The following is a 24,278-nucleotide window of genomic DNA, read 5'->3' as shown; positions in this document are numbered from 1 at the left end:
AATTGATATCCTTGAAGGACATACACAAGTGCTACAAATAAATTTAAGGCCAATCTACCTAAATAAGGTATAAATTGATTTCAAATATCTCCGGAGATTAAATGTCATGACAAAATTCAATCTCTTGAAGAGGTCCCTCCTGAAGAGCCAACTCCTGAAGAGAACGAAATCATAGAAAATTTAATTGGAGTCTGATGAAATGTAACACTTGATATTATAAAAATTGATGAGAATCATAAATCTAAATCGGTTGATGAATGTCGGTATAGAAATGATTGGCCAAAATAAAAAAATACGATTCAATCTGAATTGGAATAACTGGTTAAAAGAAAAGTGTTTGGACTACAGGTGTAAAGTCAATAGAATATAAATGGGTATTTGTGAGAAAAAGAAATGAGAAAAATGAGATTGTAAGGTATAAAACAAGACTTGTAACCCAAGAATTTTCACAAATGTCTGAATTTGATTATGATGAAACGTATTCACCTGTAGTGGATGCTATCACATTTAGATATCTTGTGAGTTTTGTAATACATGAAAAATTAGATATGCGTCTAATGGACGTCGTTACTGCATATTTATATGGGAATCTTAAAAATTATATTTATATAAGAATCCCCGAAGGATTCAACATGCCTGAAGCATGCAAATCAAATCTTAAAGATATTTATTCTATTAAATTACAAAGGTCTTTGTATGGATTCAAACAATCTGGATATATGTGGTATAACCGCTTCAATGAATGTTTAGTTAAAGAAGATTATACAAATGATCCAATATGTCGATGTGTTTTTATCAAGAAAAATGGATCAAATTTTGTGATCATTGCTATATATATATTGATGATCTAAATCTGATTGGAACTCCTGAAAATATTCAAAATAATATTGAATATTTGAAGAAGGAATTTGATATCAAAGATTTTGAAAAAATAAAATTCCTTGGTTTACAAATTAAACATTTGAAAAGTGAAATTTTTATCCACCAAACTGCATATACTCAGAAGGTATTAAAGCGATTTCATATGGATAAAACATATACATTAAATACTCCAATGGTCGTCAGATCATTAGATCCTAATAAGGATCCTTTTAGACGACAAGAGGAAGATGAAAAGACACTTGGTCCTGAAAGTACCATATCTCAATGCAATTGAAAAATATTGAAATCTGACGATTAAAAAATCTCAAATGATGTTTGCATCAGGGGAAAAAATTAATACATAGGAATAGTGTACTCTTTTTCCTTCACTAGGATTTTTGTCCCGATGGATTTTTCTCTAGTAAGATTTTAACGAGGCATATTCTTTGCATAATGGATATCCAAGGGGGAGTGTTATGAAACAATTTAAAGTGTGGATGTCCCTTTGTATTCCCAAGAGAATTAATTCATGATTTATGACTATATTATGTATAGAAGTTACAATCCATAAATCTACTCATGTAGTGGAGAAACCGTTTCATAAGTTTCTTCATATTCTTGTAATAGTGGATGTTTAATAGGATTGATATTCCTTTAATCTTATAGTACCTATATATAGAGGTACATTGACATCCTTTAGTAGGACTTTTAGTATTTATTGGAATATAAGAATATCATTTTCCTTTTCTCTAATTCTTTCTCTAATATCTCTATTCATTCTATAGTAGTTGATTAGTTTTACAACAAGAAAGTCTTTTTTTTTAGGAAAAAAGTATCCATTTTGACGGATATTTTTAATTTTCTATACACTGACAGTATATACACTTTCATGATTAGATACATGATACATAATTCGAATTTGAATTTGAAACTCAAATTTTGCATATGTATTGTATATTCAACTGTAATAGTGTATACACCGTTAGTGTATATAAGATTTACTCATTTTTAAAACTCAGCAATTTTTTTCAAAACTTAATAGAGAGCAATATATTATTTATCACAAATTTAATTCCTTTAGAAAGAAATACAATGGCTCTTCTGAAATGTTCAATTAAATTAGTACTACCACTTATTGTATTAACAGTTATTTCTTCCACTGTCAAATAGAAAAATACACTTTATTTTTAAATATAGTGTGTGTAGTTACACTATCAATGAGACAAATATCACATTATCATTCTTTAATCCCAAATATTTGTCATCTATTTCTTTTTCATAAAAAAAAATTTCTTTTTCAAAAATATTAAGATGCACAAGTACACTTTTGTAATATAAATAATAAAGAAATAAATGGAACTCAAAAGGAAATGTTACTTCAAAATTTTCCCAAATGTATGGTACTTGTGCTCAATAATTGCTCAATAGTATATATTTGCACTTGATTGCTCAAAAGCACATTCTTATACCTCATCTTGGTCTAAAAATAGAGACTCGTACTAATAAAAGTATCGTAAAGCTAATACTAAAGTAGAGTACTAATACTAATACTAATAACAAAAGTGCCGAAGAGAGTAGAGCACGGAGATGTAGATAGCAAATTTTTTCAAAATAATTTTTCGCTTGCATCATAAACACATTTTTCAATCTACCTTTCTATATTTCCTACCATTTTTTTTATCTCACATACATCACATTAGAAAATGTATTATAGTAATTATTTCAAATAATTATTTGAAATAATACTCTATCCAAACAAAAACATTCTACTCCCTCCGTCCCACTTTGACAGTCCTGATTTTTTTTCACACAGTTGAACAAAAAGTAATTAACTTTGTTAGAACAATCAATTTAGGTCGCTATTTTCCTAAAATACCCTCACATTAATTATAGTATAACTTTATGGGAACTTGAATTGATGGTAAAAAAAGAATAAACTCTCATTAAATGAGGTAGGTTTATAGTAACAATAACTTACATTGAATAAGGGTATTTTAGAAAAATTAAAATACAACTACATTTTTCAATTGGAAGGTGGACTATAATTTGGGACAGACGAAAAAGGAAAACATGACTATCAAAGAGTATTATTCTCTCAAGTGCTCTCAAAGGTTACAAGAGAGGTTGGATGACCTCTATTTATAGGGAACAAAACATAAGGGAACTAAATGGTCAACCTCTAATTACAAGAAAAGTTACAAGATCCATAGGGGAACTGAATAGTCAGTCGTTTCATATTTCAGGAAAACTCAATGGACATCCACCTCTTTTTTAAGTTGTTTCATAACAGGGAGTGCTTGTATTTATTGTTAATGCTAATTTTACTTTTATATAACAAGGAGCTCTAAATTTATTACTTTAAATGACTAGTAGGTTAAATTTAAGTGGTCTTTGGAATTAGATCAGTTACTTCTAGGAGTATGCAGAAGAAATGTAATATGAGAAGCGTATACTATAAAGAACATTAGAAGTACATGTCATGTAAGCATTTGAGAGTTGTTTGAATTCGAGAGATTGGATAGGCAAGAGAGAGCCTGTAACTTCGGTGGATAAATAATCTGCTGATTGATAGATTTGATTAAAGTCCCTAGTTGAATTAACGTTCATCAAACAAGTATTATATGCCTTCTGGGCTCGTATTTGGAAACTAGCGCGCTTTTGAGAAAGCAATTTATTGAAAGAAGTAGAGCAATTCTATGAAGGGTTTCAAATTCCTTTCCAGTCATTCTTCTCTGCCCAAGCTACTTAGATCAGCGTAGTCGGATGGACCATAAGGTGCAAAAAGCTCAGACAGAATGGATTTCTTTCGTCTAGGATTGCAATTCATGTCCCTGCATATTTCATCATTGCAGTATATCTGTAGCATTACACTAACGCAACCTCTTTTAAAGTTTGGATCGGTATACCGGCGCATGCATTTTTCCCATCTCATCACGTTGTGTTCCATCTCTCTTATTGTTGGGAGCCGAAAATTTCCTTCAAGAAAATGTGCTAGCCATTTGGCCCTTATCTCAGTGGTGTATATTGTCGCATGACTCTCCGAGTATCCTACTATTGCCAACTGTGGTATCTTTGGATGGATGCATTCCCTGTCATGTAGTCACAAAGAGGGGAAAATGCGAAATTTTGCATTGGTTTCGGTTTGCTTGTGTAGCATTGCTAAAGGAAACTTAGCAAGGTTGGTTTGAATACCTGTAGAAAGGAGCTGATGATCCAAGCAAGTATTTCTGAAAGTCGATTGACTTAAAAACACTGGCAAATTTCTGGTCGCTTTTATATCCCGTTGCAAAGATGACTATATCCGTTTCCAGGGGCACATCTTCATCATCTACAACTACTCCAGTTTGGCAGAAGCTGAAAGTTTGTGCCTTTTTCAGGATTAGGCAACCTTCTCTAACTATTTCATAGAAGTCAGCTGGCAAGACTGTCAACATACAGGAACGAATCTGCCCGAGGAAGCCGTGTTCCGGAATGATATCATATTTTGCCAGGGGGTATAGCCACTTGAGATAATTCTCGATGACCTTTGAATATATCCATAGCTGAAATCACACTCTCAAAGGTTGGTTAGTGGCTTATTAGTCTTACTGAAGTCATAACTTTGATTTTACTCTAATCGTATTGAGATTTTCTTGGCTTCTTACTTTGTCTTTTAGGTGTTGTCATTGTGAAACTAGAAAGACGAATGGATCGAGAAGCCACGATTGTACAAAACTGGAGGAGGATTTTCTCATTACTAAAATGTAATTACTCAAGGCAAAGAAGAAGGTGTTACCAGGGGTGAGAGCAGAGCAGCTAAGAGCCACAGGAAGAAAGCTTCATCAGGCTTATGGACAGTAAGCTCTGAGACTCTATTCAGGTTCCGGAAAATGAATTCAACCAAATTTTCAGGGACTGACCAGTGTGCAGTCCTGAATAGCAATGTGCACGGATGCTTTGCCCCTGCAAAGATGAATTATTGTCGGTCCTGAGTTTATCTAATTTGTGTGGTAGAAAGCCTTCCACCAAATTTTCAAACATCTTAGGAGGTACCATAATAAACCAGTCTTCTCACCAGCGTATTTTGCAGTAGATGGGGAGAAAAGAAAAATGAACAGAAAATTGAAAAGAATGCTTAGACCTACCATTCACTTTTGCAATTTCGGCTCCAATATCGATTGCAGATTTCTGGAATCCAACTATTGTGACGCGCTTGTTCTTGATGAATTCAGCTGCATTGTCCATTGCAGCATAGTCCATAGAGTGCATGACTTCACCGTCAAATACCTCTGGCCCTTTGTTCATTGCAAATGGTGGGATGTTGGCTAGGCCACTGAACTTCCCAAGGCACAAGATTACAAAATCAAATTGGTATACCTGGCAACAAATCAAGATGAAGATACCCTTTTTCTGCTTCACTTTAATTTAGAATATATTCGTTTTATATGTAACTTCTTTTTTATATTTCAGTTACCACACATTTCATGCTACAACTGTTACTTTAGCCAAGATATCTGCTCTTTCCCATATGAATAAAAAGAAAAGAACTTCAAAAACACGTAGCAGGGGAGGAAAACCAAAAATAATTACAAGATGATCCTGCTACTAATAATAATAATACAGATATACACAGAATAAAACCGTATACGTGCATGCATGTAGTCTCTTTGGATAAAGGAGATTTCGAGAGTACAAATTGAAGCTCCATGATTCATAAGAAAATACCTAAATAAAGATTGAGTGCCTAATCTTTTCAAAAAAAAAAATAAAAAATGGGAAGATTGAGTACCTGAGTGGTATCTGCTGAGGTTTGCAAATCCTGTACGCTGACATGCCATTTTCCTTTAGGTGAGAAGGCCTCACCAGTGCCAGCCCAGAGTTCCCATGAAGACATGTCCTCTTCAGATGATGTACATAAATAATCAACGCTGACGACTTTACAATTGAACTTGATATGTGGAAGGATGTTGAAGTGAAGAGCGTACGAGTAGATGTACTCCCTAACTTGGTTGTGATCAGGGAAGGCCTCTTTTACTGAATCTGACCATGCAAAATCTGAAAAGCGGTAGTGGTTTTTGGGAGTCTGCAGCTTAGTAGAGTCGCAAGTCCTGGACCATACTCCCCCGATGGAACTCCGAGCTTCAAAGACTGTCGGAGAGAAGCCCTTTTGTAGTGCGTATTTGCAGGCAAGCAAGCCGCTAACTCCGGCACCTATAATCGCTATTGTTCTGTTCTCCTGGTTTGGTGCACGGGATTTTGGCATGTGAATGTCCATGGCCATGAGCGTGGCCAAGTGCTAGTAGACTCGGGGTCACAAGATTTCCATATTTATATGATTATGCCCAGCCCATGAGGACACCGAATGCCCCTTTGTTTTATTTAAACCATAAACTTTAAAGAAGTTGAAAGACGTGAATTGAACAATGCTACTACTGAGCTTTACTTACGTAATTGGATGATTTTGGTTCTTCTTGGAACGTGGTGGGCTACCAAGAATTGGACGAGGGACAAAATTTTAGACTTCGGAATATACCTGCGTAAGAAGCCAACTGAATCATGCGTAATCAAGGAGGACCCAAACCAAAACGAAGAAGAGTCATGCGTGATCATCTGACGGATGATGCAGGACTCCCGCCGAAATAGTATACGGGTGGAGAACCTTTTAAATTGAGGAGATTTATTGTTTGTTAACTTGTATGACGACCAGCTGTGTAACCGTTTGGTAAGTGGTGTATTAATTCCAGTTCAAGTTGAGAAATTCGAGGCCTCAAAACAGCACCAAATTCAGGGTCAAGATTTGAGAACATCAGCAATATACCATCTGCTTCTTCTTTACACAAATCTACAAAAAAAGACGTGTCTCAAACGGAATTTTATATCTAGTGCAATTTGGTTGAGCAGCAAGCATGGATGACTTTTATAATTGTAACTTGGAATAGTTTTATGTTCTGAGTAGTATCATCGTAAAGATGGGAGCTTATATTTGTTGATTTATGGGAATAAGTGGAATCCCTAACATTTCACCTGATTTAATATTACACCGTAACCCTCCACCAGATTGAATCCATCAACACGTTTTGATTTAGTTGGTAAGGACTTGATTCTTGTGTTAGGAGTGAATCTCGTTATTAATTAAAATGCCCTCCATAGTTGATTTGTAAGAATAATTTAAGTCAGTTCATTCGCTAATTATATATGTCCTAACCTTAGAGTGAGGTGACTCTCCTCTCCTTTCCTCTCTACAAAATTTAATACGACCTCTATAAAGTACTTTCAATTGATTTGCTTATAACTATAGCTGATAAAAATAAAATTATATTTGATTTGTTATCTTTTTTACATTCGACCCTACAAGTATAATGTCAAATTGAGTTGGTCGAGACGAGTATGTCCTCACACATAGTGTGATATGAAAAATTACCAAAAAAGTGTGCGAGGATATAAAATCGTTAGAATTAGTGACGAGATTAAAAGGTGAAGGGTTGGAAATGTAAAGGATGCAACGAGAAGAGGACCAAAAACGTAAACTTGTTTATTATCCGTCCAAATCGCTTAATTTAAGTTGAATATGACCGTTGGAAATTGGAAGCGCTCCCCGTCTCTTTCACTAGAATTCGAAAACTAATCACGTCTCCCTCCCCTCCTAAAACAATCTCCTTAAATCATTTCAGACAGATTAGCACCACCGTCTCATCCCCCATCAACTATCCATCCTGAACCCTCTGCTTTTATTCCAATCAAATTATATTAATCCCTCGTCATCCCTCCTACTTTGCTGATCCCTCGAGGTTCATACTATTCTAAGTAGTACTTAACAGAAGCGTTAGATCATCATTTTTCACCTCCAACAAGATGATGCCATCATCTCGCAAGCCTCCACTGGCCAGATCCCCAATCCACCTTCGCCTCCGACCTCGCCGTCCTCTTCAGTCCAATACAAACACCATCCAAACCCCACCAGGTGCTTCTATGCTTCTTTCTTGGAACTGGAAACTCTCGATTCTTTTTCATTTTTAAGATGGGAATTTTTATATTATGCATTTCTTATTGTTCTCGATCTTTGTGAAATTTCTTTGCAAAATTAGGTTCTTTAACGAAATCCCAGTTGCCTAAAGGTGCTTGTGAGATTGAAGAACTGGAATTGGGTGTTCGCCCAGAGTACCGTACCATTTCTTGTGAATTGAGGGCTTTGGCAGAAATGGTGCATCAGGAGTTTTCCAGCGCAGACTGGGCTGATGCTGGTTTGGTTGGTACTAGCATGAGTGTTAATAGGAGTACTTTGTTTGAAAGGGGAAGGTTCTATGAGGAGTACTCCGCGAGAAGGAACGAGAGGTTGAAGAGGAAGAAGGTGGGGGAAACAGGGGATGGGAAGAAGGCCGGGCATGGTTATGATCTTGGTGTCAGGGTTGAGTCCGCTAAAAGAAGAGGGGAGGCCAAGAGGTTTGAAAGCTTGAGGAAAACGGTTCCTTCTTCTCCAACCGTGGACAGGAGTCAGGCTTCAAGCTCCAGGTATTTGCTGAGGAGCACTACCAGTAAGGAGAACAAGAAGCCACCTTTGGCTTTTGCAAATGTTGAAAGATCTGTTGGGGTGGGACAGCAGAAAATTGGAGTCAGACGGGGTAGGAAAATTTGAGGTTTAAATTCAGATTGTGGAGAAATTGGAGTTTTTTTTTTTTTTTTTGGTTTCTGAATTTGTTTTGCTAGCTTTCCAATGGTAGATTTAGTTTCTAAAGTGAAAATTTGAGGATTGAAAATTGGAAGATTTATATATATATATATAGTACTATTAGTAACTAATATATGAATGTTATGATGCTTTGCTGACTTTCGAAATTAGAGGCTATGTAACTCATAGCTCAAATGTAATTATCTGATGTTGGTGCCTAAATGGAATTTTGAGCCTTCACTTGCTACATTCTGCGAATCACAATTACGCATGAATGGCCTGGCTGGCCTAACCGTAATTGCAGCTTTCAGCTACCACCTTGGTGTGTTGTAAATCTTGCTCAGATTTATTGGACAACAAATGTTTTCTGCTTCTCTACAGTTGGCGATTGAGTTCACCATTCCATGTACTGATTATCGTACTAATGGTAGAGAGCATCCATTTTTCTGACCACTGTTTCATACTCATTCAAGGGTAATCCCCTTTTTCTGCTTGATTAAACTATTAATTAACATAGAGCCAAATTTTCTATAATGTTCTTTACCAAGAAATAGATTAGAAGACCACAGTTGCCAAGATCGCTCAGTATTCAAGAGCTTGGTTGAAGAAGTTTGGCTACAACAGTAGTCTAGGTATAAAAAACGACACGCTCAACACAAGGAGCCTCTTATCAGAAACTTGTTATGGAGAAGCTTGGATTAAAAAGATCTAGATATTGCCTGCCCGATAACAATTTAAGAACAGTACCATCCCAGACAAAGCATTCTTCAATTTACTACAAATATAAAAGCCAAATTTTAGTCAGAATTTAACAAACTGCAAGGAAATCCCCTGAGATCTTCACTAAAAAGTTTAGCTTGTATATTGATGTAATCTGGAAAATAGACACACACACACCTTAATATCCCCAGAGAAATTTACACGTTGTTGGGATCCGAAGTTTATTATGTTCGTCACCATGTCTAGATGTATGTACAATTCTACATATGCTGAGTCTGATTGACAGATGTAATCTGGTTACGAACCAGGCCATCAATCATCAGCAAGCTCATCTTTGATTGCTTTTAGTTCGGACCTTCCGCCTCACTGGAAACAACTCCTCTGTTTTCAGAAGAGGCAAATTCTCGCTCTTCATTCTCCAACCTACCAGTCGTACTGCTCTCACTGAAACTGCCTGACTTGTCAGCAGAAGCGAGTTTTTCGATATTCTCCTCATCCTCCACCAGAGTTGCTGTACCGGCCTCACTGAAGGTGGTTGACTTATTGTGATTGTTCTCTTCTAATGTTTCTTCAACCATATAATAAACCTAAAGAGGATACAAAGCAATCAGGGTAGGTTTGGGTCAATCTCGAGTATAACACAAGCAGCCCAAGTTACTACTACAACATCACCCTCAAAATCAACTGTTTATGAAGTTTTGATCATATATTAACAAGGACAACATAGCATCACAACTGGAGTGCACTTCACCAAGTCTCGTAGATCAGGTTAACTATACATAGATATTGGAATCATTGGATTAAACTGTGAGGGGGTCTGAGTATCACAATTAGGACATATTTTCCCTTACATGCCAATGCAGATAAATTCATAGAAGCAAAGACAATTCAAAACAAACATCCTGCTGAAGAAGAAGCAGTGAATGAAAAAATAAATGTGCTCTGTGCTTATTCCTACTGTTATCACTAATTTAGAAAATTTGGAGAAAAAGTGGAGAAAAATGTGCTTTATTTGGAGACCAAGTGGAGAAAAATGTGTTTTAGGAGTATATACTGTTAGCAAGAATAACGTTGTAGAGTCTTACCAAGGCTGTCCGAGGTGGGGAGAGTACTTTGAAGGAGTTTGGGCGATTATTGAAATTTGTTTCAGGGACTCCAGGTACGCCTTCAGGGGTTGTAAAGTGGTCCACATCATGCCCCACCTATCAGAAGAGATCATATGACAAGGGAAACAAGCACAAGTCCTTATCAGGTGGAGCAAATTTGCTAATGGTTGAGATCATGTTAATGAAACTGAACAGCAATTTACACTTTTTTGGGATTTTTAGAGGTCTACTGACCCCTGATTGGTTAAAAGACATGTTTTTGTAAACAGAACAAATAGTTCCACAGAATTTCTTACCCTTCCGTGCCCACCAAATTCCCAAGCATCACTATCCAGAGCAACTCTGTATTTTCCAGGCAAGTCACACCCGACTTTGTACCTGGATAACCACAGCACGAACTTGAGCAGTTTCAAAATATGTATAAAAATTAGCTTTGGTTCAACTCACTCAGATTTCATTAATTCTACAGCCACACCACAAGAGAAGCAATGAATAGGATAGTGAAAGGCATCCCTACCCATCGTACATATTCTCTGGATGGAAGTTAAAGACAAATACCAGATCTCCACGTTCGAATACAATGACCTGGACCAGACAATCATCTAAATGAACAGTTGATACAATGAAAGAGAGATAAAAATCTACCCCACCTGTAGGTCAATGCAAAAAAACTTAAAAAATAAAAAATTAAACAAACAAACAAACAAAAATTACAGCAATCTGATAAGTATAAAGAGCTTGGTGGCAAAACGGCATTTGTGTCCATGGACAACACATGATCGCATTTTAACATCGTATAGTACAATCCTATGGTTTTTCAACTTCATTCCTTTTTTTTTTTTTTTTTTAAATCCCTCCCACCTTACCCACCCAACCCAACCCTTACCTCCCCCTCCCCCTTTTTTTTTTTTTTTTTTTAAATCCCTCCCACCTTACCCACCCAACCCAACCCTTACCTCCCCCTCCCCCTTTTTTTGTAAGTAGGAGGTCTTGAATCCAGGACCTCCTACTTACAATCCCTCCCCGCTTACCACCCAACCCAACCCTCCCCCATCTTCATTCACGATGATGATAACGATATAACTGCAACAACATTCCTCATCTCATTTAAACACCTCTCTCCTCTACCTTGTCTTCTTCATTTATGCTGCTCACTATTTGTTTGGATGAAGCAAGGAAAGAGAACTCCTCATCAAGCAAATTCATAGCTTTGTCAAAAGCATTCATGAACTGCATACAAAGAACAGATGGGACAAGTTAAATTTAGAAGTCAGTTACTTTAAGATCCAATTTATGGAATTGCTAACGTAAACAGGAGATGAGATAAAGTTGCTGAAAGACGCTTCTTACCACACAGAAGAATGACATTGAAGAACATTATGGTTATGAAAGATGTAGTTACAACATATTTGTGGTGAATTTCTTGACAATGGAATCATGAAATTATATACAAAAGCAGTATGGAATTACATATTACTAGCAGATAGGAACAGAAGTTGCATGTATATTGCCAGAGATTAACACAAGAATGTGCCTAAACAATAGGATGATAGCAGATTAATACTGACAAAGAACAGGATCTCTGGACCTTGTATCTCAAGTGATCTGTATCCACAAGGTCCCACTGGCGTCTGCATTTCTCATAACTCCAACCATTGCCTTCTCTTGGAAAGTCAATCCATTCGGGATGGCCAAACTACAACAGGTGGTAGAGCATCACTTAATAGTAGTCTTATACTACTGCAACAGAAGCACATGAGAGATCCATTATTCCCCTCCATGCAGCTTTGTATGGAAACTCTCCATTGTCCAGATTAACGAAAAATTAAAACAAGGGAGGTAAGAGCAGATATCTAGCAGTCTTGTCCTTGAACCAAATTCTACATTATGGTTTTGTTTCCTCGTCAGCTGTAAGAGCATTTTATATACGTCTACCATAATTTATATTACTTGTTAGAAATTCAGCTACCGTCTTTTAAGTACCAAAATTCTTTTCATGCTTTCTTGACAAAATTCATGTTCAATGTAGTTCATACAGAGTACAATTTTCAAATACCTCAATCTGATTTTTACTGTAGTAATGATGCTTGCAAACTAGAGGGTCGGGTTGCTTACCTCGTTTCCCATGAAATTAAGGTAGCCTTCTCCTCCTAGTGCCATAGTTATAAAATGAATCATCTGCGTGCAACTTTTTCAACAATCACAGTCGCATAGAATTGGATGAGACTAAAGACATTGACCAAGACTGACACTTTCTGATTCCCATCTCCCCAAAAACCCACCCACCCCCCCCCCCCCCCCAAACAAAAAAAAAAAAAGAAAAAAGGGAAAGAAAAAAGAAAGAAAGGAAAAAGAGAGAGATGAAATAAATCACAATTCACAGAAAGAAAAACAAGTGGCTAAAATAAAAGAGAGTCTAGTGCAGAAGTGTTAGGTTTTTCTTTTTCTTTGTTTTCCTTTTCCTTTCAGATAAAAGAATCGACACACTGTGCCATCAAAGAGTCCAAACAAACCTTGTGAAGGGCAATTCCTCGCTCAACTTCTGGAGGAGCTTCAGTCAAACAGGACATGTTGGAATACATTTCCTTGTCCATAAGGAAAAAGGCAACTGTCTTGTCACCAACAATTGCCTACTCAAAATAACAACAGAAAAGAAGCATAAGACACAACTCGTATGCTACCAAATTAAAATCAGAATGGAGGAACTAAAAACAAAAATCAGGACCGGAAAAAAGACTTGGTTCTCCTGGAGAATGGAATAACTGATGTTTGAGGGCAAAAAGCACAAAACTTTTCAACCTGGTCATGGCTCTCTGCATATGCTATGCACTTTTCAGTGTATCTCCTGTTAGTTAAACTGCAAGTTATTTCCTTCATTGACCAATCTTCGTCTTTTTTGTTCTTTAAGTAATCAATCCATTTGTCAGGGATTGCCATTGCTAAGCGGTAGTCAAAACCAATTCCTCCGTCAGAGACAGGCCGACAAAGTCCCGGCATTCCAGAAACATCTTCAGCTACTACAGTAGCATCAGGCAGAATTTTGTGAATCAAATGGTTTGCCAACATCATATATACGACAGCATCAACATCTGTGGCCTCACTGAAGTACTCATTATAGTTCCCTGTGAATGTCGTGTTAATCCCGTGATGGTGATATAACATTGATGTTACTCCATCAAATCGAAATCCATCAAAATTGAACTCCTCTATCCACCACCTAAGATTTGACAGAAGGAAACGAAGAACTTCCCAGTTGGCATAGTTAAATAGTCTGCTATCCCACAACTTATGATACCCACGCTCTCCAGTATGGAAGTATGAATCTTGTGAGCTTTGCCCAACATCAAACCCATTAAGACCATCAGTGATATTGTTACTTGTATGACTATGAACAACATCCATTAATACCCGCAAACCTAAGCTGTGTGCTTTATCTATCAGATACTTTAGGTCCTCCGGTGTTCCAGATCTACTACTAGCAGCAAAGAAATTGGTAACATGATAGCCAAATGATGCATAGTATGAATGCTCCATTACGGCCATTAGCTGTACTGTATTATAGCCATTTGCCTGAATTCGAGGCAAAACATCATCTGCAAATTCTTGATATGAATTTATACGCGGCTCCGAGCTGCTCATTCCAACATGTGCTTCATATATTCGTGTAGATTTGGGATTTGGAGGACGAGGGTATTTAAATTGATACCTGCATAATTTTAACAACTAAGCACTGAACAAGTTTCATGTCAGCAGAAAAGCAAATATCTTGATTCTTTTCTGAAGGCATTAAAACCTTTCCAAGTTGCATACTTTTACTGTCTGAAAACATAGCAATGGTAATTGGCACCACGTAAAAGGCTAGAGGGAAACATATCTAGAATAGATGTACATCTCTAGAACATATCTAGAATATATGCCTTGCAACAACATATCTAGAATGGATGTACACATCTATATATGATGGTATGGAAAAGATTAATGATCAGTAATGTTTAACATAATAATTTTCAGATTCACACCATAATAACAAGATAATAAGTGTTACCTTTCTGACGGTGGCGGATCCCAGTAAACACCATCATAAGGTGCAGCAAATTTTCCCGGGTCTACAGTAGCATACTTTATCCAGGCTGGAATTCGATCAATCCAATCTCCATTGCCATGCTTGAATCTGAACTTGACTCTCGATTTGTGTGGAATGGCTGGGTTCCCATTGCAATCAGGAATCTTGATACTCCATACACCAAATTGATTCTTTTCCATCCTGTGGTTCGAACCATCCCATCCATTGAAATCACCAATTACTTCTGCTTCCCTTCATAATCGATGATAAGTTGAACACTTAGATTAATTACAAATGGTAAAAATCAGAATCAACCTGCATTGCCCCCAAACCTTTATATGCAAGGGAGGAAGCAAAAGCAAGTAGTTCTATAAACCTGAAGGTACTTACTGTGCAGCAGGGGCCCATTCTTGGTAAAGTATATAACCTTTCTCTCTATTAAATCCAAATTTTAGATACCCTGTTTAAAAAACACAAACCACATTAACAATCATGTTGAAGCCTAAGAGATCAGCCAAAATAAAGTTAGTTCAAGAAAGAAACTAAGTTTGTAGAACGAAGAAATCTGACCCTAATAAAAATTTTTGTACTGATAGTGTAACAAACATGCTTAACTACATAATAATTTGCTGGCAAACCATGAAAAGATGTTAATATTCACGTCACACATACTCTCATTGAAAACAATGACAAAGTGAGCTATTTGTTAGATTCAATTTCATCAATACCTTGCGCAAATTCCTCGAGGCTCCCTTCATAAGTTTCAATGAGCTTTTTCTGCTCAACATATCTCATTATTCTGTATCTAAAGTGATCCTTATATGACTCCAATGCTGAATCCATGCCAAAGAGGCCAATATTCTCAGTTTCTACATCAGCTGTTGACATGGTTGAGTTGTCATTTGTCAAAATATCTGAGATAGCTGAAGTAGGTTGCACCTATGGAGAAAATACACCAGAAGGTACAATTGTTAGTGGATGTCTATTTTGAAAGCCAAAGTATGACCGTCATAAATACTGTATATGGCTTTTTCCTCAATTAATTTACAATAGGTCTTGATTATTTTGTGCGTAACCCAAAATCTAGTTATCTCCTGTACCCATCATACTGTTATATAATCCAATATTTGCAAAAACAAACTGTCCTCCTCACCCAAAAAAATAAAATAAAAACTAAGAGGCTCGTCCTTTATATCGCTTGAGTTTATGTAAGAAATGCAAAAGGCATGATTCTAGCTGCGGAAAAGATAGTATTCAGTTCTTTCCATTTGATACGGACTATCTCAAATTTGTTGAATGATGAACTTGGTAATGCGGTCTAGGCAAGACAAGAAATTCTAAAGTTAGCTGCGTTCAACCTATTTGTTTGAAGAATCCCTCTAGTCATTCCCGAGGAAGCAAATCAAGAAGAAGACCACAAACAAACATACCCTTTCGTGTTTAACACGGCTCTTTGGTGAAGGGAACCCTGCAGCTCGGAAAGATCCAATAATGAGCCTAGTTTGGCATTTTGAGATGCCACACCTGCTACTTGTTGACACCTGCTTAAATGTAAAAAAGCAACAGAAGGAACGATAAGTTATACAGATAGTTGAAAGCGTACTTAAATTCATTACTATCATTTCATGTAACTTTTTCGATATCCTCTACAGCCAAATGTTTCTGGCTTTTCGCAGCATAACCTCATCAAGACTGGTTTCTGAAGCACAAGAAGTCTAACTAGGATCATCCGCTACTACACGCTCCTGCTGACCAAGACGAGCTATCAATCTATCATCGATCATCATCTTCTTCTCGGGATGGTAGTGCTGACAGCAGCACTTTGCTCATAAGGCCTGCCAACCTCCATAACACTGAAGTCCTAGACCACCAAAACCTTCCACCTCCCTTCGCCGCCCCTCCCCAACTCCCCGAAATCAATTCCAGTAACATCACGAAAACATGTGGGAAGAACGATAAAGCACTTAACAACAGGTCAAACATAAAACCAGATTGCATTTTTATCCTTAGTAATTGTCTAAACTGGGAAATGAAATACCTTTGATGCGTCTTTACTGAGTGAAGAGGGCATTAAGGCCCCTAAAGCAGTTTGCGACAGCAAATTCCAACAAGCAGTTGGCATTTTCTTCTTCTTCTTCTTCTTCCTCCAAAACTTCACCCCTCCGACAGCAACTCTCACTCAAACCATCCACTGAAAGACAAGAGCGAGGCAATGGAAGAATGAATATTAAAATAAAATGTGGTCAGGTGATTATAAAACGAGTCACACATGATAACAGTCCGACACCGCACCGGGCCGCAGTACTGAGGGGGACCCACCCACCCAGGAAATGGTACAACAAACGATTTCTCTGCCGTTCTTTCCTTCGCGATTTTGATTGAAGCAAAGTATATGCTTCCCCACACACACGTCACTGTGCCACGTGAAAACACAACCTCCGTCCACCCAAAAGAAAACAATAAATTTAAAAAAAAAAAAAAAACCCAGCAGGATTTCGAGAAAATTTTGATTAGACACCTCTTTCTAAGTCCTGATTAGCTGCCATTTCCGCGTCCTATCCCTTCCCTCATTAAGGAAAGTTAAATCATCAATAATGCATGTTACAGCTCTACCGTCACTGCCAGATTTGGTAAATAATTTGGCAGCAAAAATGGTACAAGTCAATCAACCACGCTGCGAATACTCAAATCTCGTCCATCGAAAATTTATTGATTTTCGGTTTATCTCAGAACTTAAGAAGTAGTTGCAAATTTTTTTCCTTCTTTGCGACTTCCTTTATCAATTCTGAAAGCAAGCAAACCGTTTCCCAGATCAGTTTTTTTTTCTTTTTTTTTTTTAATAATAATAATTTATTTGCGGTGTTCAGCAACTTTTTCTAGTGTAACAAAACCCGACTGCTAGGCAAAAGAAAGAGTTAAAATGTTTGCCCGTATCTCCAACTTCTCACTCTCAGACAATTACGGGGAGAAGTCAGTACTCGGTAGTGAAAATCAAGTTGCATCAGTGTTCTTCAGGGGCATGTAGAAACCGTCCTCGATCATCCAGACCGACCCCATGTTTAATTTTCAACCTGGAACTTTGAAACTGTACATTCTTGCTTGCATTGTAGTAATGGATAATAAAACACCAGTTTTATTAGTTGGTACAGAACCGCGTTAATGAAAGTAGCCATAGAGTTCCAAGAAGCAGATGCAACAGTTCCACGGGTTAGTATCATCTGTTGTTGGAGCAGTCATGATAACTCTGAAGAATCTGAAGGGCAGCAGAGCGTTGGGGTCATTGATAGGCCACGATGCAAACTGACCAGGCTTGCAAAGCGTTTCATCATTTTCGTGGATTCTCAAGTTCGTCCAGTTCCTCCCATCCGAAGAGCCCTGAAATGTAATCCAACACTTCTTCTAGTTACCTCACTCTCAATCAACCATCAAATGGCTAAGTTGTGCATGCATGCAACTGAATTATTGTATGAGTGCACACGGAGTCATGGAAATACTTAAATTTGTTGTTCATTAGCAGATATGCTCTACCTGAAAATTCCAACATCGCATGAAAGCTTTTGATCCATCCTGCCTTAACGTGTAATAGTTGCACATCAGCTGCATTAGCCATAAATAAAACTTGCATCAGGAATTTCTCGCTTCCCTTATCCCACCCTAGATTTCTCCCGCTAAAAGTTTAGGACGTCAATAGGCCATGTTTCAGCAACTACAAAATGCTGTATCAGAAGAAAAGAAAGTGCAAGACTTGCAGCCAGGAAGGGGATTTTTGGGTGGGTGACGAAGAGAAGGCGGGTTTTTGACACGTTCGGGGTAATCCATAAATAATACTTTGTTCCTCAGCCTTGAGTAGAAATGTTTGTCTAACTCATCAAGTATCTAGTTGCTCAAAACAGCACCACTTTTTTTTTTTTTTTTGTAAACTACAGTTAAAAAATGACGAGTTCAGGTGAAGTAGTCAAACCTGGTGACCAGGACCTATGTCAACCATCCACCATGAAGTATTCCTTCCATCGCCCATCCTTGATCCTGCAAAAGACGTACCCTGGGGTCCAAGAAGCTTATCTCATTTTATATTCAGCCAAAAAACTCGTAGGGCTGAAGGTAAAAAATAAGTTTAGCTCATTTAAAATCATACCTGATAAGTCCTAGATGCCAAAACCTTCGGGTCAGTGAATCTTGATGTGGGACTGCTAGCAGTGACAGTCACTTTCTAAAAGATTCCACTTTTAGATGTAAGTAATTAATAAAGGACCAAACAAAATTTTAAAAAATGGATTATTAGCAGTTGAAAGCTTACCTTAGAAAGAACAGGATTTACCCACTGGTGTTTGCCATATGATGTGCCTGCAAAATAAAGAACCCCATTGCTATCCCCATCACATATGTACTGCAGTTCCTTAAAGCTTGTCTGCCTGTGTTGAAACCTGACTCTACAAGGAAATGGAGCTCATCACAGGTCAAGTATATGAAGCATTACAATGTCTCCGACATAATATAAATGTTCTAGATTACAAAAGCAGCAGGCACGACAAGATACACGCACACAAAATAAAACAAATGAAAACAAAATAAGGAGCATGCATGAAACAGTGCAAGTAAAAATAATGATAATAATAATAAAGAACAGACCAATACAAAAAAATTAAGCAGTCTTTAAGTCCCCAGGATTTGAAGCCAAAATTGTATAAACAATATGAAATGATGATGAAGGCAAATAATCAAACAATTCACAGGATAGACCACTAATCATGCTAGACACGTTCATATGAGTGCAGAGAATCAAGGTGCAGTCAAATGCTGTTTTTCTTCCCATTGGTGGGGAATCTGGAGACAAACATAAAAACTTGACATGAAGAAAAAAGGGAATTTATTTGTCTAGCTACAAGCCTTCACCAACGTCAGATTATACTTACTTTGGTTCTTTCATATGTCCAAGTTCCAGGAAAGCAATGGCCTCTTTAACCTGTCAAATTGTTCATTAAACAACGCTATTAGCATGTTAAAAATAACAATTGGCTTTTAATCATGTTTCTTTCTCTCAAATTTGGCTCACCAAGTAATCAAAAGCAGGAATGTGCCTGCTAAGGTTGCTCCTTTCTAGCTGCAAGATGATTACAGGACAAGACATGTCAACTCTTTCTGCTTCAATGAACAGGCAGATAAGCATACAAAATCTACATCACTCACCTTCTCAAGTAGTGAGCATGGAAGCAGAGGGAAGCGCACACGAGGTAATAGGACATTTAGAGACTCGAACCTCTCCCCAAAAAGAGATTCAGGAGCTGAAATTAGCAGCATTTCATCAATTTTCTCCCATCCAAACAACTCTTGTGCTCGTAAGCACCATAGCAAGACAGCATTCAGAACCCTTTCTTCAGAGGTTATGGTCAAATCTGGATGCTGCAAAATGCACATTTCACCACATGAATGCCCATTGTCAAACTATAGTGTATTTAGTACCTCAGTATACTGAACAAGACTAACGACATTTGGTCAGGTCAACCAAGAAAATGCACAGAAACCTCTCTCTCTCTCTCTCTCTCTCTCTAAAAATATCATTTAAAACGACTGTTACATTTTCCGTCATTTTTTCAATTTCACAGATTTACCTTTTTTATATATATTCTGCCCAGGGGGGGTGAAATTGGGAAAACCAACTAAAGCAAGTGCCCAGAAATCCTCTGACTTCCATTTTTTAATTCTTAATATGGCGTGCACAAATTAATCCAAACAATGTTATTATTTCGCTCTTCCAAAAAGCATTAAAACTTAAAGGTGGACCACCAATTCCAAATCTTTACGAGAGATGATGCTCTGGTGAAATGAGCAAAATGTTAATCCTAATTCTTGTTTAGCTATTTTCGAAGAATTAGCAAAGCAAGAATCCACCTGTAAGATGTTGCCAAAAGTTTCTTCATCTAACATGACAAAGTCAATGCTGGCAGTAGTACAATAATCAAAATGCATCGAGAACTTCCTCTTGCATGTTTCTTCAATGAGTTTACATGAAGGAACTGATGGAATCACTTGAAGAACTGGACAGACTGAATCCTGCAGCAAATTTGAAAAGTTAGACAAAAATACTTAGCCATAACTGTCTGCCTCCTTGTCCATAAAACTTGGCTAAAGAAAAACTGGCTGTATGACCTTCTTCAAATAGAAATCCGTCCCTGCATATAATATGTAGATGAGAGGTATCAATATTTATAACTCAACATCATCAAAGGACTCGCTTGAGTTCACAAGTCCAAACCGAACAACTCCTCCATTCCTTAAAAACTAGTCCCCTGGGTAGAACTTTAGGAATATGATAAAGAAAGTACACAAAATTCAGCATTTAAGTGATAAGCTTCATACATTAATGAAAGATTCATCCAATTACCTCTGAGAGGCACTCCAGAAATGTTTTGCAGCATTCCTGATGAAGAAGGGTAACCCCAAACTGATCTGCCAATAGAAGAAGCTGAAGCAAAAGTGTACCAATGTCCAAGGTGTCTCCTTTAGCAAAATCCCCATTATACATGAACTCGAGCATGACCCGAAATGCATCAAAAGAAACATCTTTCAAGCAAACCACTGGTGCAACAGACTCACTCATTCCATTGGTGAACATCTGCAAAAGAGTGAATGTTTTTGCTTGTTTAGTAGCAATCCTATAGAAAGTGCAATTCTATAAGAGTACTTCGTTGCTACAGTAAGACTGTGCCCAGAAATCAAATGATAAAAGGCATGATTGAGAGCCACAAATTCTCACTAAGCAATGCTCCAAACACAAAGGAAGTTAATGGCATCTGTAGCCTCTGATATTTACAAAGTTAATTTTTCAGGCATCAAACAGACTTCTGGAAACCAAAATCAAGCTGATTACCTTATGGATCTAACAGTTCCTAGTCTAAAAATTTCAGTATCTTACTTTAGGGATGTTCAACCACATTATATATGGTAGAATCATTGGCGGAAACCGCCCCTACCCTCATAGGAAAAAAAAAGGAAAACAGAGTTGAAATCCTGGTGCTGGTTAGAAAGGATCAGAAAACTGGCATACCTTTGTAAATGGAGTGCTCCATAAACCAAGGATAATCCTATGAGCCCGCGCAACAAGGCCATGGCCATCAATGCAAATGTCGATATCACAGTATTGACCACCCATGCGAAATTGCTTAAGCCTCTCTGCATTGATGGGTAGGCCAGACGGGAAGCCTGCACTGCATTTCCGAGTGTTAGGATGTGAAAGTTCCACATCCTTACTTGAGTCAAACAACTTCTTGTTGAATTTAAACCGTTCAATAATTTCTTCACATTGCTTTGTCAAAGATATCACTTCAAATTGTAAGCTCAATGCGCTCAGGGAACTGAGATGCGACTCAGAAATCTATAGAATTCGAATGAAACAAAATTGTCAGATACTGAACTCTAAGATAACAATTATATCAAAATTAAGAGCTGCAATATGTAAAATGCAAAGAACGTAACAAAAGACACCCATTATATTCTACTGCCATTGACTACACAATACATGCAGTAGAACCACTGTAAGGAAGGAATCAATACTACAAGCATCAATCTGCTAAATGATGCAAACATTTGACACTTGAAGAGTAATTTCTTTCACAAGTAAACATCAGGTGAAACATGACGATGCAGATTAAAACAAAAGCCAAACGAACAATTGATCTATCTGGGCCAGATAATTTTGTAATGTATTTTCATTGCCCTACAATCTCAAGATGATAAATCAATGCAATAATGTGCAAAACCATCCAAGTAAATGTATGCTAAGAAATAGAAACACAGAATGATAACAAACGGTCAAAAGATTTAAAAGGAACAAGATTGACCTGAGCACGGCCCGTGTAAATATATTGCAGAAGTGCATGTAGAATTTCATAGTCTATATCAGGGAGGTGGACAACGTCACTGCCAGAAGATTCAAATTCAAAATTTCCCGATGCTGCCAGTATTATCCTGTGAGCTGGGACAGCTCTTTCCTCCTTCCCAACAATGAAAAACACATCTGAAAGTTCCCAACTCTCAAGAAAGTTTTCTAAACCCCACTTCTCATAGTCTGCAATTTCATTTTCCAACTCTTCTTCGCTGTTATCACACTTGTCGCGCTCGTCAGATTCTACATGTCTCCACAAGGTCATATGGTTTTGTGTGAGAGGGAGGACGTTGACATTTCTATACCCAACATGCTTATCCCAACTGCTAAGTCCAACATACTGCACGGCACAGTTGGGTTTCGAGTCAAGCCACTGAAAACAAATATTCTGAAAAGGATACCTTCCCTTGCCAATGCTAATTAATCCATCATAAACACTGATCCAGTAGCTTTGAAATGCAGAAGAACAGCAAAGACCAATCCCAGCCACATCCACCACTGTTTCGCCATCAACCTCAATTTTTAATCTCTTATTCTTATGGCTACCAATGATGACAGTATAGTGCGGGTTATTGTCCCTCTTGTAATGGTACTGCTGACTACCTACATGCTCTCTGAACACGATGGTTACATCATTGTGGGCAAAAGCATCAAAAGCTACACAGCCCCTTCCTGCTTCTCTGAACTTCAAGTCATCGCACCAAGCACACTCAAAGGGTGCGACAGTAAGGAACTTTTTCTGCTTCTTCTCGATCATCTCTCTTAGCAGGAAAGAAGCCTTCTTCACTCACTTGATACAGGTACTCAAAAAATGTGTCCTATATTACAAGAAATACACTTGAGAACTTGAACGAACAACAAGATCTTTAACTTTGAATGAAGCATCATATCTACACACACATACAATCTAGTCAAAACAGTCAAATTGAATTTTCCCGAGAATAGGACAATAATAGAGTGGAAAATAGAAAGGCAGTAATATTAACCACAATGCTAAAAATATCAGATTGAATATATCCACGCAATGCAAACTGGCACTACTAGAGATCTTAAAGACAGTTGGAAATGTCACAATCTAAAATAGACCCCAGAAATTGCTAGAAACCACATACAACAAATACAAATGTCCAAATCCCCTCAAACAAGTGCAAATACCAAGGTTACAACTAACAACTTGCCCCCCATATCAAAGGTAACAACTAACCACTTGCCATGAGGCATCCATCCATGAAAAACTACCCAAAAATATCAGATTGTCAGACAAAGATCAAAAACAGGGAAGGGAAAAAAAAGAAGCCCCACCGCCAACCCCTCAACTAAAAATTAAAAAAATAAGAAAAAAAGGATTTCATAATAAAAGAAAATTTCCGGCGGATTAGTTCTCACCAGTATTAGAGCTTCACTACGGCTCCAGCATCATCAATTCAGAAGAGAAAGTTCGGATGATTGGATCTTTTTAGCTCTACCAAGTGACAACCTTAAAATAGTTGCGGGATTCATGCGTGCAGACGTAGAAATGGTATGGGGATGTGCAGTGACCCTTTTTAGCTAAAAGCCCACAGGACAGAAATCGAGATCAAGAGGGAGGCTGACACAACAACAAAGACAATCCAAATGTGACTAGAGCAAACAACCTTGTACTAGACCTCCAGTACTGGTTATTTTTGGAAATTTGACGGTCGTTAACAATTCTTGAAACAGTTATATCTTTTTTCTTTTTTGGTTTTTAAGGGAGGGGGATAAGAATCTGACGAGTTAAATGATTTTTTGCAGTTCCCAGCACGAGAATCCCTTCCCAATCGAGAAAGGCAGATATTTTGCGGCTTTTGTACATCCACCACGTCGGATTGAAGTGTCGGATTTTTGTCTCCATTGTCATCGCTACCCTCGCAGCTGATTTTTAGCCAATCGTCTCGCCCCTCCCACTCCTGCACCATGTTTTGTTGACCTCGAGGATTGCATCGTATTGTACTGTTGTTAAATTAATCGAGAAATGTAGCA

General features: G+C 37.6%; 4 protein-coding genes across 5 annotated transcripts; 1 reads left to right on the top strand and 3 right to left on the bottom strand.

The window, feature by feature from the left end:
- Positions 1-3,508: 3,508 nt before the first annotated feature.
- Positions 3,509-6,121, bottom strand: LOC113749162 (probable flavin-containing monooxygenase 1). Its single transcript, XM_027292834.1, has 5 exons — positions 5,630-6,121; positions 4,986-5,217; positions 4,637-4,803; positions 4,054-4,403; positions 3,509-3,950 (listed from the first exon to the last, which is right to left on the bottom strand). The coding sequence occupies exons 1-5, from the start codon at positions 6,119-6,121 to the stop codon at positions 3,584-3,586; spliced, it is 1,608 nt and encodes a 535-aa protein (XP_027148635.1). The 3' UTR covers positions 3,509-3,583.
- A 1,405-nt stretch (positions 6,122-7,526) lies between these two features.
- Positions 7,527-8,869, top strand: LOC113749676. Its single transcript, XM_027293499.1, has 2 exons — positions 7,527-7,801; positions 7,926-8,869. The coding sequence occupies exons 1-2, from the start codon at positions 7,693-7,695 to the stop codon at positions 8,471-8,473; spliced, it is 657 nt and encodes a 218-aa protein (XP_027149300.1). The 5' UTR covers positions 7,527-7,692; the 3' UTR covers positions 8,474-8,869.
- Positions 8,870-9,173: 304 nt separating this feature from the next.
- On the bottom strand, positions 9,174-16,614 carry LOC113749043 (1,4-alpha-glucan-branching enzyme 1, chloroplastic/amyloplastic-like). 2 transcript variants are annotated; one of them, XR_003464488.1, is made up of 15 exons: positions 16,434-16,614; positions 15,826-15,936; positions 15,124-15,334; positions 14,786-14,855; positions 14,378-14,647; positions 13,132-14,038; positions 12,846-12,962; positions 12,448-12,510; positions 11,921-12,028; positions 11,461-11,562; positions 10,850-10,917; positions 10,629-10,710; positions 10,312-10,428; positions 9,404-9,813; positions 9,174-9,281 (listed from the first exon to the last, which is right to left on the bottom strand). XR_003464488.1 is itself a non-coding variant. In XM_027292683.1 (14 exons), exons 1-14 carry the CDS (start codon positions 16,515-16,517, stop codon positions 9,571-9,573), a joined length of 2,553 nt encoding a protein of 850 aa, XP_027148484.1. In that variant the 5' UTR covers positions 16,518-16,614; the 3' UTR covers positions 9,344-9,570. The 2 variants fall into 2 exon arrangements, 1 of the variants encoding a protein (XP_027148484.1); XM_027292683.1 differs by lacking the exon at positions 9,174-9,281 and having other exon boundaries at positions 9,344-9,813.
- Positions 16,615-17,473: 859 nt separating this feature from the next.
- Positions 17,474-23,751, bottom strand: LOC113749044 (BTB/POZ domain-containing protein At2g30600). The gene is made up of 13 exons (XM_027292684.1): positions 23,664-23,751; positions 22,234-23,095; positions 21,441-21,767; positions 20,778-21,008; positions 20,285-20,446; positions 19,583-19,795; positions 19,449-19,496; positions 19,309-19,358; positions 18,693-18,825; positions 18,531-18,605; positions 18,357-18,437; positions 17,924-17,992; positions 17,474-17,770 (listed from the first exon to the last, which is right to left on the bottom strand). Exons 2-13 carry the CDS (start codon positions 23,032-23,034, stop codon positions 17,552-17,554), a joined length of 2,409 nt encoding a protein of 802 aa, XP_027148485.1. The 5' UTR covers positions 23,035-23,095; positions 23,664-23,751; the 3' UTR covers positions 17,474-17,551.
- Between the last annotated feature and the right edge of the window lie 527 nt (positions 23,752-24,278).

This window comes from Coffea eugenioides, chromosome 10 (genome assembly GCF_003713205.1).
Source record: "Coffea eugenioides isolate CCC68of chromosome 10, Ceug_1.0, whole genome shotgun sequence".
NCBI lineage: Eukaryota > Viridiplantae > Streptophyta > Magnoliopsida > Gentianales > Rubiaceae > Coffea > Coffea eugenioides.
This window is presented reverse-complemented; position numbering and strand designations above follow the sequence as displayed.

Coding starts and splice junctions, on each gene's coding strand:
- LOC113749044 (XM_027292684.1), bottom strand. CDS start 23,034: ATGATCGAGAAGAAGCAGAAAAAGTTCCTTACTGTCGCACCCTTTGAG. Junction 21,768..22,233: donor TTTACACGGGCCGTGCTCAG/GTCAATCTTGTT, acceptor CGAATTCTATAG/ATTTCTGAGTCGCATCTCAG. Junction 18,826..19,308: donor GGACATATGAAAGAACCAAA/GTAAGTATAATC, acceptor ATTTCCTTGTAG/AGTCAGGTTTCAACACAGGC.
- LOC113749676 (XM_027293499.1), top strand. CDS start 7,693: ATGATGCCATCATCTCGCAAGCCTCCACTGGCCAGATCCCCAATCCAC. Junction 7,802..7,925: donor CACCATCCAAACCCCACCAG/GTGCTTCTATGC, acceptor TTGCAAAATTAG/GTTCTTTAACGAAATCCCAG.
- LOC113749043 (XM_027292683.1), bottom strand. CDS start 16,517: ATGCCAACTGCTTGTTGGAATTTGCTGTCGCAAACTGCTTTAGGGGCC. Junction 14,648..14,785: donor GAATGGGCCCCTGCTGCACA/GTAAGTACCTTC, acceptor TCGATTATGAAG/GGAAGCAGAAGTAATTGGTG. Junction 12,029..12,447: donor TTAATTTCATGGGAAACGAG/GTAAGCAACCCG, acceptor CACCTGTTGTAG/TTTGGCCATCCCGAATGGAT.
- LOC113749162 (XM_027292834.1), bottom strand. CDS start 6,121: ATGGCCATGGACATTCACATGCCAAAATCCCGTGCACCAAACCAGGAG. Junction 4,404..4,636: donor CTGCTCTGCTCTCACCCCTG/GTAACACCTTCT, acceptor GTGTGATTTCAG/CTATGGATATATTCAAAGGT. Junction 3,951..4,053: donor TCATCAGCTCCTTTCTACAG/GTATTCAAACCA, acceptor ACTACATGACAG/GGAATGCATCCATCCAAAGA.